Here is a 15,522-nt window from a genome sequence, read left to right as displayed (position 1 = left end):
GTTTTTTTTTCATTAATTGTGCTCTCACCTGTCTGCCTACATCCTTTCGTAATTAATTATTTTTATGTATGGCTGTAGGCCAAATCTGACAAAAAAAAAAACAAAAGTGTCTTTGTCTCTGTTATATCCTTTGAATGAATTTTCCACTTTTATTTTGAATCAAATAACTAATCAGCTTACTGTGAAATATATGGGAGGAGAAGGCAGCTTTAAATATAATATTCATAACAGAGGTACATATCACGGGACAGACATTTTTCATTTGTAAATTGCTTTGTGTCTGCTAAACGAATAAATATAAATGCAGACAGCTGACTGCAGCCACAGAAGAAATTTTTTATATATAAATAAAAACCTAAACAGAACGATATTCTACAGACTTTAATTGATATTTTAAGGTATATTTCAATTTCCAGAGAGACATCAGTGATTGTAAATTGTTGTTTGGGTGGAAAACATCATAAAATTTCCATACAGATCGGCCAAAAAATAAACCCCGGAGCATTTCCAAATGGTAAAATAAGCAGTTGGTAATTTGCATCATTACATCAGTGAGAGGGTGTAGAGTTTTCAACCAAAAGCCAGCTTTCCTTAAATTTGCTTTATTGTTAGGTTTTGTAAGCCTGAGTGTTCCCTGTGTTTCTTTTGGCACATTTAAAGCAGACGGTACAAAGTAGAACAAGTTCTTCTTCCCTACTTTCACCTGCCACTGCTGGTCGACTGGCATGGAAATGCATACGATATGCCACGGAATCTATGCACTGCTGCATAAAAACAGTAGCAAAATAAGCAAGGATATACAGTATGTCATATGCAAATATATCATTAGCAGAATACATACCTTTCTGTTACAATAACTTTCATTTTCTGCTGTTAATATGCGTGTGAATAATGTTTGTCTTTCTCTTTTTTCCAAGAAACATTTATGGTTCACAGGCCAACAGAAATGATCATAACTCATCTCACATATAAATGCAATAGTGCAAATGATTCTTTGGTGTGCTGAATAATGGCATGTGTTTTGCATGTTACATTAACAAAGGAATGGCCTTAGTAATAAATCCACAGATTACGTACTATATCAATTTCTTCATCTGAAGAGGAAATTCCCTTGGGCAAGCATTTGCTTGAGGGCTCATTCTCTACACTGAATTGAAGCTTCTGCTCGCACACATGAAACAGAATGTAGGAACGAAAATCATGGAACCCAGATTTGATTAATTCTTAAAAAATGGAATTCCGTGATCTCCTGGGGTGTGTTGTGAGCTGTTATGCAAAACAGTTGTTATATGATCTGAGCTGAGCTCTTCATGGTAAACTTCTACCTGCTTAAAGGTTCCCTTAAGTCAGTAAAGACTGTCAGAAACAACCATGAATTCTTTTTTTTCTGACAGGATAACTGATTTACTGATACAACATGTCTGTTGGTGACCTTAACAACTTGGTGAAAGTTGCCAAACAATCTTGAAAGTACAAACACACATGCATACACACACCACTGCTGCTCTAGAAAATGCTCCGGGCCGTAAACTCCACTAACAGAATCAAGTGTCAGAAACTGTTCAGTTTGTTTGAATCAAAGGTTTTAATATATATATATATATATATATATATATATATTTTTTTTAATTATATATATTTCCTGTTTTCTTATGTTAAACATGCATTGTAATCATCTACAAAGAGAGTATTTGTACACTTAAGCAACACTAAGACACCTAAATTGTATTAAACCCTAGGTTGTTTAATTATAGGCATATTTCAATTTCTTTGCTTAATTTCATTTTTTAATTATATCTTCAAGAAACAGCTAAAAACACATCTCTTCAATCTACACTTGACCCTTTGAACACAAGCACTAAAAAACTTGACCTTCTAAAACTTGCACTCTCTATTCTATTTTTATTTTACTACTTCTTTTATTTGTATTAAAAAATGACCCTCTAACACTAGCATTCTCTATTCTTTTTCTGTTCCATCTGCTTGTTTTCTTTTTATTTATTATTGAAAAAACAAAATGTGTACTGCGTTACACTAACTGAGACTTTTCACAGCATTTACATATCATTACTCTTTTGTCGGTTTTGATTGCTTCTATTGTCCTCAATTGTAAGTCACTTTGGTTAAAAGTGTCTGCTAAATGACTAAATGGAAATGTAAATACTATATCTGTGACAAAATATTTTCAAATTAATAATTGAAAAAGGAAATTAAGGTTGTTGCAGTTTTATCACAATACCAAAATACCAGTAAATTTTCACAGTTCTTCATACCATGATCAAAATGGCATGACAAAAAAATATTGGAACACACTCCTTTTAACAAATTAAGTTTTTATTTAATTATTTAAAAATAAACATGTATTTAAATTATTATTAATTCTAATTCAAACACAGTCTTTCAAAAAAAAATTCAGTTAAATAAACATTGTTTTAAAAAGGTCAAGTAAAAAGTCAGTAATGAAGTAATAAAATCCACAAATCTATTTCGACATATTTGATTTTATTTTTTTTTGTCCCATCCGTTGCAATCTCTACAATAGTGGTTATGACTATGCCAATGTCAATCATTGCAATTTCGTGAATTACTTGACTCACGGAAAGATAATTTAGCAGATTCACTCCAGTGTTGAAATGTAGTTGTCATCCCCAAAACTTGGCAGAGCATAAGTTGGCTGTTGGTCCTTTTAGCAGCAAGAAAAAACAAAACATTTATTCAAATCATGAATGGGATATATACAGAAAGCTTGCAAAAGCACTTCCTTTATAGTCATCCACTCACTGTGTTTCAGCATGACTGCAAAAACGAATGTTATAATCTGGCATAGACCTTAGTAGAGCTGTAGTAAATCACAGTATGTTTATATTTGACAACCAGAACATTTATATTACATATATATAAATAGTATATTTATTGTTTTAGAATTTCAAACCTACAAATCTATGAATTGTTTTGAAATACATATATGTCCAAATGCTTTTTTGAAGCCACATATTTAAGAATAATGAAATTCCCATCATCTCAGTGTCTACACATGAATGTAATGGAAATCATATAGCAGAACATGAAGGAATCTGTTAACTATTAATCACCGTCTGGCTGTATCAATTTTCTGTTAACTAAACAAAAATATCAAGCTCTTATCTCGAGCAGCTAATGTGCTGTCTTACAACATATTATCTCTCACGTCATCATCACATGAATACAAATGCTGACAAATTTTAAGTATAATTGAAGCACTGCCAAAAACCATGGGCTCAGCAGTAGCCTACATAATACGAAGTGAAAGTCTCAAGAGAAAAAAAGGGAGGAGTGATGACAGTTAGAGTGACCTGGTGAAACGTTCTAGTTCTTTCAAGGTCATCTTTTTCTGAGATAAAGTTTGATTTTAATAAAATTAAAAGGGATTTGTTTTTAATCAAATACAGATTTTTTAAAATAACATTATTTAACTGAATAACATAAGTCAGTTTTATTTTAAATACATTTTATTAAAAAAAGAAGCAATATACACCCTTAAAGACCTCATAGTAAAATAAAATACTAAAATACACTCCAACATTCACACATACCCGACTTTACAACTATACATAAAACACATAAAATGCAAAGACTGACAGTATCATATGACAATACCAGCATACAGCAGAAGAAAATCTGCTTCACCATATGTATTTTCACTGGAGTTTCTCTGCCCACATAAGAAGTGATTCATCTGTTCTGTTTCATTACAGGTGCTTGAATTCAGTATCGGTAATATGAGTAAGAATTAGATAGGTGCGTAAAATGGCTTGGTGTCAGAAGCTGACCCCAGGTCAGAGCTGCTGGTAACAGGGGCCTTTGCTAGAGTCAGCCTGTCATATCTCATGCTGACTAGGCCATTCCTGTGGGAATTCATTCGAATCTAGTGCCCACAGAACTCAAAGGAGTTCAGTTAGGTCAAAAGCAGTGTATAGTTTCAGGAAAACAACCGTTTTTTCTTGCCCCCAGAGTCTGTGGCGTGAATTGATCATTCTGTTTTTTCTGTTTTGGCTGTCACCCGCTTCCCTTCCTACACCTCTGTTCCCTCCCGAGGGTAAAGAATGCCTGTCGAGCTCAAACCAGGGTAGAAATGCCCATTAAACTGACTGAGAGCAGGCCCGCTGTAGCCTAAAGCAGAATGGGAGGGTGATGGGGAAATGTGGGGAGGTGGGGGCAGAGGTGATGCCCACTCGGACACCGTGGAGCTGGGGGAGTAAGTGCCAAACCCTGCGGGTTGTGAAGCTCTCTGTGCTCCGTCCACTGGCAGACTGAGTGCAAAGGGACGACTCAAGGGATCTCCTTCCATGTCGAGAGAACCAGCTACACCAGACATCTCAGTCAGGAAGTTGCTCAAGCATGGTGACGGACCCGTGGATGCGGGTGAAGGGCCTTTTTCAGGTGAAGTGGAAATGTCAACAGCTTGATTTTTTGGGCTGCCCCTGCCATTACTGTCTCCTGACTCAGAGCTCAGATTCCCTCCAGAACTGACCTTCTCTGGGATAATGTCAGACTTTCTCTTCCTCTTGCGTCTGAAGTTGCCGTTGTCAAACATTTTTTCACAATTCGGATCTAAGGTCCAGTAATTTCCCTTACCTTTAAAATGAGAGATAAATTGCACATTAAATACAGTTAGATTATCAAAAACATCTAGTTATTATATAGTACTATTAATTATTTATTAAAAATTATAAAAATAAAAACTATTTATTGAAATATATTGCTAAATTAAATCTAATATTAAAATGAATAAAAATTATAAATATAACTTTTATATTTATATAAATAATATTTAACTAATAATTACTGTGTAATGTGTATATAGTTTATTATTAAGGCTATATAATTTTAGTTGTAAAGAGTTTTTAACTTGATTTAATAAATGAGAATAAAAGAGACAAAAACACTCACCTGGATCATCTTCATCTCGTGGAACCTTTTTGAAACAGTCGTTTAGTGAGAGGTTGTGACGAATAGAGTTTTGCCATCCTGCTTTGCTCTTGTTATAAAAAGGGAAGTTGTCTGCAACGTACTGATAAATCTGACTTAGAGTGAGGCGGCGATCTGGGGCACCGTGTATGGCCATCGCAATAAGAGCTGAGTATGAATAAGGTGGCCTGACCAGCTTCATAAGATCCTCCTGAGAAGGCATGGAGAACCAGCTCAGTTCACCACCAGGACCACCTGGTCCCCCAGGTCCCAAATAGGGCCTTTGTACGCCATAGTGCTGGGGCACAAAAGGAGGTCCTGCAGGGCCAGGCGTTCCACCCAGATAAGGAGTGCTGTTCATCCCTGGGCTGTTGAACCACAGGTAGGGGTTAGGCGATGAGGCGGTGTAGTCTCCGAGTTCATATGAGGAAGGATTTGTTCGCTGTGGACTCGGCAGTGATGGTGGTGGATAGTAGCTGTCGCTGTACAGACTCAATTCTGGAGGCTCCTGTCCCAAACTTGGGAACTGAGGGCCACATCTCGTCGGAGACTGACCTTGAGATTCATAGGATGTCATTGTTTAGTGATCCTGATGTGTTCCACTTGGAAAGTCTTTCTCTCTCCTTCCCTTACTCTCTAATGACCTGTTCTTCTTTTTTTACCTTATGGTCCAGGAATATTTTCAGGAACTCTAAGATGTTTCCAGCTGGAGTTGTCCTGCATGTGTCCTCTCTTAGTGCTTCCTTCTGCTGTTTCAACATCATCGTCTGTTGCACCTGTTTTATTTATGCATATGTAGCACCGCCTAAGTCCCACCTTATTGAAACTTTCCAAGTGTTTAGGCTCTTCCTGACACAGCCCTCATAACCACCCACCCATCCACAAACCAGCAGCACCACCATCACCTGAAGGCATTCACAGGGTTTAGCCTGACACACTGGAATTTTCTGTTACAACCACCTAAAACTCATGAAAACATATATTCTTTGAAACCTTTTTTTTTCTTTCATAACTTTAACATCTCAAAATATTTTATGAACAACAAGCACTTACTTATTGACGGAAAAGTTTCAGTTCCAGCTTTTATTTGTAAGTAGAATGGTGTTTACATACTTCTCATTCGACCCTTCTGAGTAGAACCACCACCATCAAATCATTTCCCTTATCGAAAATGTTGGTTGTAATTAATTAAAGCATGCAGAAACATTTTTAGCTAAGAGGGCTTAATATAAGTGCAAACTGTATTGCATTGTATTATTATATAACATTTATTTATATGTGTTCATTCATTCATTTATTTAGCTGGTCACGCCGGGACGTCAGAGATGACGTCATGATGTCGAAGAATCGATGAATCGTTTTATTAATATTTTCTTTGAAACGAACACTTTTAAAGAACCGATTCGTGTAAGTAAATCGGATGCCCCATTACTACAATCATGCTGATGCTTTAAAAGAAAGCGAAATTTGTAGGCGATTGTATTTGAGTGTGCACGCGTGAGAGCCGTTAAATGTACGTGCCGCGTACCTTGCTCGACTCCAGTAACTGTCAGCAGTCGCAATAAAACACGAAACATTAAAAATTGTCTGCAGTTCGCTACATTTCCAAGGTAATTTGCTTAAGTTATGTTATTATATAACATTTATTTATATGTGTTCATTCATTCATTTATTTAGCTGGTCACGCCGGGACGTCAGAGATGACGTCATGATGTCGAAGAATCGATGAATCGTTTTATTAATATTTTCTTTGAAACGAACACTTTTAAAGAACCGATTCGTGTAAGTAAATCGGATGCCCCATTACTACAATCATGCTGATGCTTTAAAAGAAAGCGAAATTTGTAGGCGATTGTATTTGAGTGTGCACGCGTGAGAGCCGTTAAATGTACGTGCCGCGTGCCTTGCTCGACTCCACTAACTGTCAGCAGTCGCAATAAAACACGAAACATTAAAAATTGTGCAGTTCGCTACATTTCCAAGGTAATTTGCTTAAGTTATGAGTTTCTATTCACACTACATGTATATTCATTTTTTTGGCGTAATTTAAAGCAACGTCTCTTTGGCCTGAGGTAAGGTAACGTTACATTTATTTAAATGACAGAAAACGGATGAACGAAAAACGAGTAACGTTAGAATTGATTATGTACGTGTAAAACTTGGTCTTATTTATTTCATCGTGAAAATGTAACTTAATTTAACGTTTAGGATTAAGAAACAACAATCCAGCGGGAGTTATGGAGTTTGCTGGTTTTTAGATGTCTGCCGATATTTCGAGTGTCCAATCATGTGAGGACTTCAGTCCTGAGAGGTTACAACTGAATCAACATTTGGAGAAGATGACTGAACAAATGGAGAATCTTTCAGGTAGATAGCAAACAAATACTGCTTTGACTATAATAATAATGCTGTGAGTGAAAAACCTAATATTCCCCAAGAAAAAAGTTAGAGTTTCAATGTAACGTTAGAACAGAGGCATCTAATAGGATGATGTTGTTAAAACTAATTGCGTTAGATCTGCCAGAGTTGTTTGGTGCCGCCATATTTGTAATTTAACATGGTTGTATTCCCTCATACAAATGAATAAAAATATCAGCAAAGCAGACATGCTTATTGGGAATCTGATTAATCCAATTCATTAAAATGCAAAAAAAGTGGCTTCTGAATGTTTTTCTCATTGCATCATCTTGTATGCAGATTTTTGTGTTCTTCCGAATGAGTTTAGTGATTTATTGTGTTTACACTTTTGGAAAAAGTTCCTAAACCTTTAGACAAATTTATTAGAATTATTTGAGCTTCATGAGGATTGTAAAATGTGTTGCATCTAGCATGCTACCGAAAACGCTGTTCCATTTTTAGATCTTATTGTGTTGTGTCATCCATTTAAGACAGAAAGAGACCATATAAATGGTAATACATAATTATCCTTACCTCTGTGTGTAATGGACTTACAGATGGAGTCTGAGGGAAATTCCCCCGAGAACAGTGACCATGGGGCCTCAGATGGCCTGGATTATATCCTGAAGCAGTTGGATTTAATGTCGGAATTGATTGACCAATTGGAAGGTAAATTTACTATGTTACAAGTTATTTTTGTTAGCATAATTCAGTGACTGTTAGTGACTGTTGGACCTAATCCCAACCTTATTTTCTTAGATTTTTCAACAGCACTGTAAAATTACCTTACGATATGTAATAATAATAATAATAATATACAGTTTGAAAAGTCGTCTCCGCACACTCATGTTTTGACAATTCTGAAATGTGCTGGCAGTTTAATAGTTCCTCTTTTTTTGAGTGTTGGCAGAAATTCTTCTGGTGACTTTGAAATGGATATTGCATGAACAAATTTAGAAAATAGAAAATGTGGCACCCTTGCCAAGGGTGGCAGTTAACGAGGAGTTGGCGCTAAGACATTAATCTGTGCCCGCCGTCAATGCTAACACAAACATATCAGCACTCAGAACATCACGCAAATCCTCCAGGGCTGTCAATAATGAGTTTTATTATGTCATAGAGACATTAGGTTTGGCAAGAAAACATGTTGGCTACATCTATTGCTGAGCCCTGCATATCCAGTTAAGTATGACTAAACATCATTGAATATTTCGACAGTTACTTGTGGATTAGATCTTCTATAGTCGTATCAAAACCTGCTATAGCCGTATTTTAGATTGATTACTGAAAAATGATAATGAACTGATAGATTTTCCTTTTGGGTGTACGTTAACAGTAATCTTTGCATAATACATAACAGAATGCTTCCATTTATGCACTTTGATTACAGTAAACATAACCTGTTGGTGCTGGTTATGTTTCAGTCACTCAGAATGGAATGAGAGGGTCTCTTCTTGCGTTCGTCTTGCTATATGTTCAACCACTACACTCTTTGTTTTCAGTGAAGATCCAGCTGCTGCAGTGTAACCTGACCGTGTGTTTCACACACCCTGATAACTTGGCTTGTCTCCAGGCTGATGTGGAAACTCCAGCATGGTTAAGCCATCAACAGACGATGGAAGACTAAATATGTAACTCAAGAAAAGTGCTTTTTCACTTAAACATCACAATTTATTAGAAAACATTAAGTTCAAACACTAAAAGCATTAGGAATATTTAATTTGGAACAGACGAATGTACATTTTCAGAGTTGATAATAGTAAGTAAAATTGCCTCTAGCTAACATTAAGTCTAAAAATGCCTCTTGATTTTAACATTGAAAGTGTTTAAAAATTAATCTTCAATTTAAAAAGTGTAGACAGTCATGTCTGATCGAATTAAACTGAATATGATTTATTCATTTAGTCATGCACTTCATTTTTCAGTGCTTAGATATCCTGGTGTTGATTGCCAACATTGCAATTGCGCCATTTCACAGACAGTGTCTGAATTCCATCAAAGTCTGTTTGACACTGGAATCCAGTCAGCATTAGCTATATAGATTGCTCTTCTGTATTGTGGGTCAGAAACCTGCCGGGTGCATGAGGCAGCACTGCCGATGAAGTCCGGCTCCACGCTCCATTCCGTCTATCAGAATCAGTGGGGTCTTCATATGGTGCGTGACCATGTCCATGACACTGGAGAAATTCTGGGACACACATACAGTCGATTAATTGAGGGAATCTCACAGAACCAATAAAAATCACCACTGCTGATAATCTAAAACATAGTCTTCACTCTAATTAACCCTAGTTAACCCTATAAAGCCTACTGTATCATATTTGATACACAACTTTCTAAGGCCTCCAATTAATCAACACGATCAAAACTGTTGTACACAATCTGCTACATGCCTTCTGTCATCTAATTGATAATTTATGGTGTGTTTTTTTTTCAACAAGCAAAAGGCCTTCTAAATAAGTATATAAGTATAATTCTAAAAAACATCTCCTTCAGGTTGTGGTAAACGTCTTTTTGCTGTGAAATCTTTACTGATTTTCATAAAGTATATGTAAGAGCAACTTTTATACTGTTAGTAATATTTCAAGATGAACACTTACTATACTGAAGCAACTTAGGTTTATTTGATTATCTGTACATCTTTTTTTTTTTTTTTAAACGTGCATCAAATATGATGAGGAACATTTATTTGTATGTCTCTTAATCATCTTTGTATTGCATATCTTTGTATATCGATAAATCATTACAGAGACATTATAGAGTAACAGCATAATACTTACATAAAAATGGTTTTAATATTAGTCATGTAACAAATATCTCATTTAATTACATTACAAGCTGTCAGAATTTTAGCTTACTTTTTGATCATTTAAATATCAGCAACTGCACCAAATTGCATATTTTCGCTCTGTTTGGGCCTCTGATTAAAATTAAGGCATTTTTCCCACCTTGAGTATAAGCTTCATATTCTCCTATATCACTTATATCATACTATACGAGCCATAAAAGCCTGACGTATCAAATGTGATACTGAACAAAATAAACACATATGCAAACTTTTTTTATGTCTGATAAACTGTTCCATTTAAAAAAAAAAAAGTGATTTTTCTGACTATTATTTTATACGCCAGGCTTTACAGGGTTAATCAGGACCTCATTCATGACTGACGTTTCTGTCAGAATCAGCAGATGCCATTACCTCAACACCATTTAGGCCCTTGCCCAGGGAATATCCATCGCCGTTTCCAAGGAAACGGATCTGGATGTTGTACACTTTTTGCTGGTGCAGCACCATGAGTGTGTATGGCTGCTCTGTGCAGCCCTTTGAACTGTCTCTCACCAAGAAAGTGCCATCCTAAAAAAAGACGTAATGTATATGTGTGTGTCTTCATAATTTACGTTCTCTATTTTTTGCTGTTTTGTCTTTCTCTTTATATACAAAGGCCTGAATTTTTTGTTGTGTCTTTAAATTACAAATGAATTCTCAAAGATTTTTTATTCACATTTTCTAAGAATTGTTTGAAAGCAGGGGTGCATTTTAGATCATTTTAAAACATTCTAGAGGTGGAACTCACTCTATTCATTTGTCTGAGTGAGACTTCGGCCTCTGCTCGTGACATTTGCCCGACATACCACTGTGGATCCATGTCCTGAGTGCATAAAAAACATTCAGCCTTTACACTGTGGACTAGCATGTGCTCGCTTTTATTATTACAGCAGAAAACACATTTTGATTGAGAATAATGCATGTAAGGCATGTAAGCAATACTAGGCTTAAATTTCTTTTGTTTAGCTTCATCGCTATGATTGAAAACAATGCACAAGGCATGTAAGCAATACTAGGCTTAAATTTATTTTGTTTAGCTTCATTGCTATGATTGAAAACAATGCACAAGGCATGTAAGCAATACTAGGCTTAAATTTATTTTGTTTAGCTTCATTGCTATGATTGAAAACAATGCACAAGGCATGTAAGCAATACTAGGCTTAAATTTCTTTTGTTTAGCTTCATTGTTAAACAAACCACAAGACCACGTGTAACAACAGTGCCATCTTGTGGTTGTCCAGTCTAATTGCGTGTTTTAAATTCCTGGACGTTTGTGGGATTGTGAGATGCTTGTTGTCATGTTTATTATTGGTAATGTGATGGTACTCACGTGTCCCATCACTTCTACAGGTGGAGGAGGAAGCTCATCCCTCTGTTGGATATTAAATCTGTGTTGGAGATTGAAAAATATGCAGGTACTATACTGCTCTTTGACTTTAAAAGAATGAATGCAAGTTGTTGATAAAGATACGCACCTTTTTGTGGGTAAAGTTGCTGATTTCGAAGCCATTTGTAAGGTGTTTTGGTTTATTGCTGTAAGGATAAAAATGAAATTGTTTAAGTTAAAACAAATGTTTAGTGATATGACCATACAATACAAAAGGTAATACAAATACAAAAAGAATGGTACCTGATTATTTGCCAATACCTTTTTTTGACGGAGTAGATGAGCCAGGTTTCTTACTCCGATCTACCATTGGTGCACCAGGTTTGCCTGTGGATATGATTTGCAGAACGTTCAGCGATCATGCTTTCATATTAGAGGGATTTGAAATTTAACTCACTTACATTGAGTGGGGGGAATGAAAGACCTGTGTGGAGAGGGATCCTGTCGTGATGGAGGCTTAGATGTCTGAAAGTAAAGTCACTCATCTTATGCACAACCCTATAGTAACAGCATTTACAGTAAAAAGAGTCATTAAGATATATTTATACTAAAAAAATCTTTACTTACATTCAAAAGTCCTCTGGAAAGAGATGCTGACTTGTAGTTCTGATGTGGTCTTGCAGAACCACGTGGGCCGCTGTCTACACACCGCCACATGACAGAAGGGGTGAGTGAATCTTACTAATTGAGATACATGGATTCTTTCATTTATGTACATATTAGTGATTTGTGTTAGTATTGTTAATTACCCAAATAATCACCATCACCAAGAGGCTTAGCGACACGAAAGTGAGACGGTAATTCAGAAGGTGTTTCAGATGGAGGTGTTTCATAGTCATCATCAGCATTCTCATCATCCTCAATATCACATGATGCTGCGCATATGTAATTGTCTTCACACTCATTACTATTATCTGGCTCCTCATAGTCGTTGTCACTTCCTTCTTGGTCCTGGAAATATAGATACATATTTTGCATTTAATACTAAGTTCCAAAAAAGAGTGTTGAGAGGAATTTTTAAAAAGTATAACATGGGGACTTACAAATTCATCAGAATCCCAACCTCCTGGATTAGGTTCTGTATATATATATATATATATATATATATATTTTTTTTTTCAAATAAAATAATGTAGAGACATTTTAGGTAGTGCGCATAATGGGTTAAGTAGTGTAACCGCAGTTGTTTATGTAACTGCACAAGAGTTACCTTGGTTTGGAGGCATCCGATGATCTGATCTAGTCAAGGCAAAGGATTAGAAATGACAAACTCTCATGCATGTAGAGACAGTTCAGCTTTGTTTATGAAGTGTTTTAAAGCGTGATCTTGCTTACCTATGAAACAGACTCTTTTGTTTGTTATTCTGATTAATATCTCTGCAGATCTTTGTGATAAATCTTCCAAATAGAAAAACAGAAGTAAATAAATATAGAGCAATGTAACAAGAGAAAGATTATCACAGGCTCAACAGACTATTTTGAATATGTATTATAAACCAGTATTTGGAGGCAAGTTTAATATACAGATACATTGTGTAAACAGTCTTACTGGTGACTTTTAGGTGACTCACTTAGAATTCTGTCTGCATGCAGGCTCTTTTTTGTCTTGTATTGGACAGTTGCTATATTAGTGTTTCTGTAGCCCAAACAGTAGAGCATGGTGCTAGCAATGCCAAGACCATGGGTTTGAATCCCAACTAATATAATGATCTAATGCAATTTCCAGTCAGTGCAAGTTGCTTCAGATATAGACATCTGCCAATGCAGACATAGATGAGCCAGAAGGCACATGCCCTTTATCCCAGCCAATATCTTTAGTTTATACTTTTTTACCATATCTGGGAGATTTTTGTTCTTGATGCTGAGCTTAAAACTCACGGTATATGTGCTGCAGGGAACTTCTTAAGGTCCTTATCAGTCATGTTCTAGAATAAGATAGAAACAGGAATTATTTGTTCTATATTGTGATTTGGCTTGTCTGAGCGTACTTTTATGTGAAAGTCTGTTAGATTTTTCACCAAAAATGTTTCAAGAAGGTTGTGTCTTTTTCATTAGAGTGCGAGTAGAACATCCGTTTTTGAAGAAGAACATTATTTTTGCCATTAGTAGTAATAATCCAGTGAGATATTTGTATGCACAAGGAGTCCAACAACAGACGGTTTGGCCTACACAGAGATCTGGTCTCACCATCTTTGAGTCCATCATTGAGTGATACAAAAATATCAGATTATTAATATTAATTCAAATGTAAACACATATTTATGGAACGATATTCCGGACAATTTTCAAAAGGACTTGCGAAAATGCAAACGGTAATGCAGGATTTGCAATTGCATTTGGATTATGTCACAATTTATGCGTCCACATATGGAAAACGCAATTGAAAATACAATTTGCAAGTCCTTTTGAAAATTGTCCGGAATATCGTTCCATACATATTTCCTACTGGCTCACTAAAGCAAACAATATAAGTCTCTCTTTTTTTTTGGTGAAGAATCTAACGTACTTACAACCTTTGCACAATACTGTATACCGTTTATTGATGGTTATATACAGTACAATGTAGTGCATGCAGTACAGTTTAAATTGGAAGTAAGATTGGTCTGAGTTTTAGTGTTTTTATCATAGAGACAAAACAAATTTACCAAGAATGTTGCACCACTCATATTGTTTTTCTTCACCACTCTGTCACACCCCAATAGTTTCATCTGAAAACAGAAAAAAAGTGTGATGGCTGAAAACTGATCTGCAGTCACACTTTGCATTTAATAAACTCGGTCATAGACATTTGACGAACACTCTATATCAGTGGTTCTCAGCCTTTTTTTCCACTGGGCCGCACCATGGTCCAAGTGCAAGTATCACGGGCCGCACGCATATCATTTACATATTACGTCACCAATACAAACCAACCAGAATTATAATTATAATAACCACCATTAATAAAACACCTGATGCTGTCGGGAGCTGACCAATTTTGTGAAGTTCGGCTCGAAAGGAGTAACAGCACAATGAAGTTGCGATTGTAAGTTGCAGTCTGTAAGACGCGCACGGAAATGTGCGCATGTGCGCAACATTGCAGAAAATGTGCGTTCACAAATGTAGCCTATGTTGATCCAAATATGGAAAGCACTTATGACAAAGATTTGCCGCGCTGGTGGAAACAACACAAGACCATGCTACCGCGACTGTCAAGAGCGGCTCGACGGTGTTTATTGTCCCGCCAGCAGCAGCATGCGTGCCATCAGCGCAGCTGAAGAGATCTGGGTTCAAATGCACGCAGCATCTTTACGGATTATGATCATAATGAAAGAGTTTTTGTTTTTGATTTGTTTTATTTCGTTTTCGTTTATAGTTAAGTAGTCATTTAAAGCTTTCTATAGATATATTTATCATGTCCGTGAGGCATGTATTCGCTGAGTTTCGGTTCATTTTTGTAAGGGCTCCTGTTCAAAGACGAAACAGCAGAAAGCGCATTCTGTTTGTTTTCTTTATTTTATAAAAGCACAACGTTTTGTTGATATTGTGAGTGCACACAAATAAAAAAACATTTACAGTTACGAATGATGTATTACTCTTACCTTTATGAGTAAAAATGATGGCGTATCCACTGAAAAAAATGCCTGCTGCGACTACTCTTGTTTGTATGTGTTCCTTCGCTGGCATTTTCCACATTTCGTTTTTCTCCCTTAATAACAAATGTCCATTCTGATGCTCAATTTTACCGAACTAATGGCTGCTGATGACTATGTGAATTGAACTCTGCCAAAGTGCGCGCTTGTAAGTGTTCATTAAATGCCGTAACGTGAGTAGCCTACAGGTCTGCTCATGTCTGAAAATAATATATGAAAAACAAAATTATTTTACATAAAAACATTAGGCTATAGCTTATATTTATTTAGTACATTTTTAAATTAATGTAAAAACTAAAATGATTTTTTTTTAAAATTGTGTTCAGCACGCT

At 36.0% G+C, this 15,522-nt stretch overlaps 2 protein-coding genes and 1 long non-coding RNA gene across 4 annotated transcripts in view; 1 reads left to right on the top strand and 2 right to left on the bottom strand.

Moving 5' to 3' along the window:
- Positions 1-3,530: 3,530 nt before the first annotated feature.
- LOC107743924 (forkhead box protein I1-like) lies at positions 3,531-5,524 on the bottom strand. The gene is made up of 2 exons (XM_016557373.1): positions 4,930-5,524; positions 3,531-4,614 (listed from the first exon to the last, which is right to left on the bottom strand). Exons 1-2 carry the CDS (start codon positions 5,522-5,524, stop codon positions 4,052-4,054), a joined length of 1,158 nt encoding a protein of 385 aa, XP_016412859.1. The 3' UTR covers positions 3,531-4,051.
- A 1,646-nt stretch (positions 5,525-7,170) lies between these two features.
- LOC107743923 (uncharacterized) lies at positions 7,171-9,118 on the top strand. The gene is made up of 3 exons (XR_001640439.1): positions 7,171-7,314; positions 7,902-8,013; positions 8,847-9,118. It is a non-coding gene; the product is annotated as an uncharacterized LOC107743923 (long non-coding RNA).
- Position 9,119: 1 nt separating this feature from the next.
- The window catches only part of LOC107743922 (lymphocyte cytosolic protein 2-like), an 8,410-nt gene continuing 2,007 nt past the window's right edge, over positions 9,120-15,522 (bottom strand). Inside the window, exons 2-15 of one of the 2 annotated variants that reach the window (XM_016557372.1) lie at positions 14,204-14,266; positions 13,437-13,483; positions 12,894-12,956; positions 12,769-12,797; positions 12,602-12,636; positions 12,308-12,509; positions 12,126-12,199; positions 11,960-12,023; positions 11,820-11,885; positions 11,647-11,704; positions 11,502-11,559; positions 10,920-11,018; positions 10,544-10,699; positions 9,120-9,532 (exon numbers count right to left, since the gene is read on the bottom strand). In XM_016557372.1, coding sequence (XP_016412858.1) covers positions 9,407-9,532; positions 10,544-10,699; positions 10,920-11,018; positions 11,502-11,559; positions 11,647-11,704; positions 11,820-11,885; positions 11,960-12,023; positions 12,126-12,199; positions 12,308-12,509; positions 12,602-12,636; positions 12,769-12,797; positions 12,894-12,956; positions 13,437-13,483; positions 14,204-14,266 — 1,140 coding nt within the window. In that variant the 3' untranslated portion in view covers positions 9,120-9,406. The remainder of the gene's footprint in view (positions 9,533-10,543; positions 10,700-10,919; positions 11,019-11,501; positions 11,560-11,646; positions 11,705-11,819; positions 11,886-11,959; positions 12,024-12,125; positions 12,200-12,307; positions 12,510-12,601; positions 12,637-12,768; positions 12,798-12,893; positions 12,957-13,436; positions 13,484-14,203; positions 14,267-15,522) is intronic. The other variant, XM_016557371.1, reaches the window with a different exon arrangement.

Source organism: Sinocyclocheilus rhinocerous, unplaced genomic scaffold, assembly GCF_001515625.1.
Source record: "Sinocyclocheilus rhinocerous isolate Xijiao unplaced genomic scaffold, SAMN03320098_v1.1 scaffold2422, whole genome shotgun sequence".
Taxonomy (NCBI): Eukaryota; Metazoa; Chordata; class Actinopteri; order Cypriniformes; family Cyprinidae; genus Sinocyclocheilus; species Sinocyclocheilus rhinocerous.
Note: the sequence above shows the minus strand (reverse complement) of the source record. Positions and strands in the feature narration are given on the sequence as shown.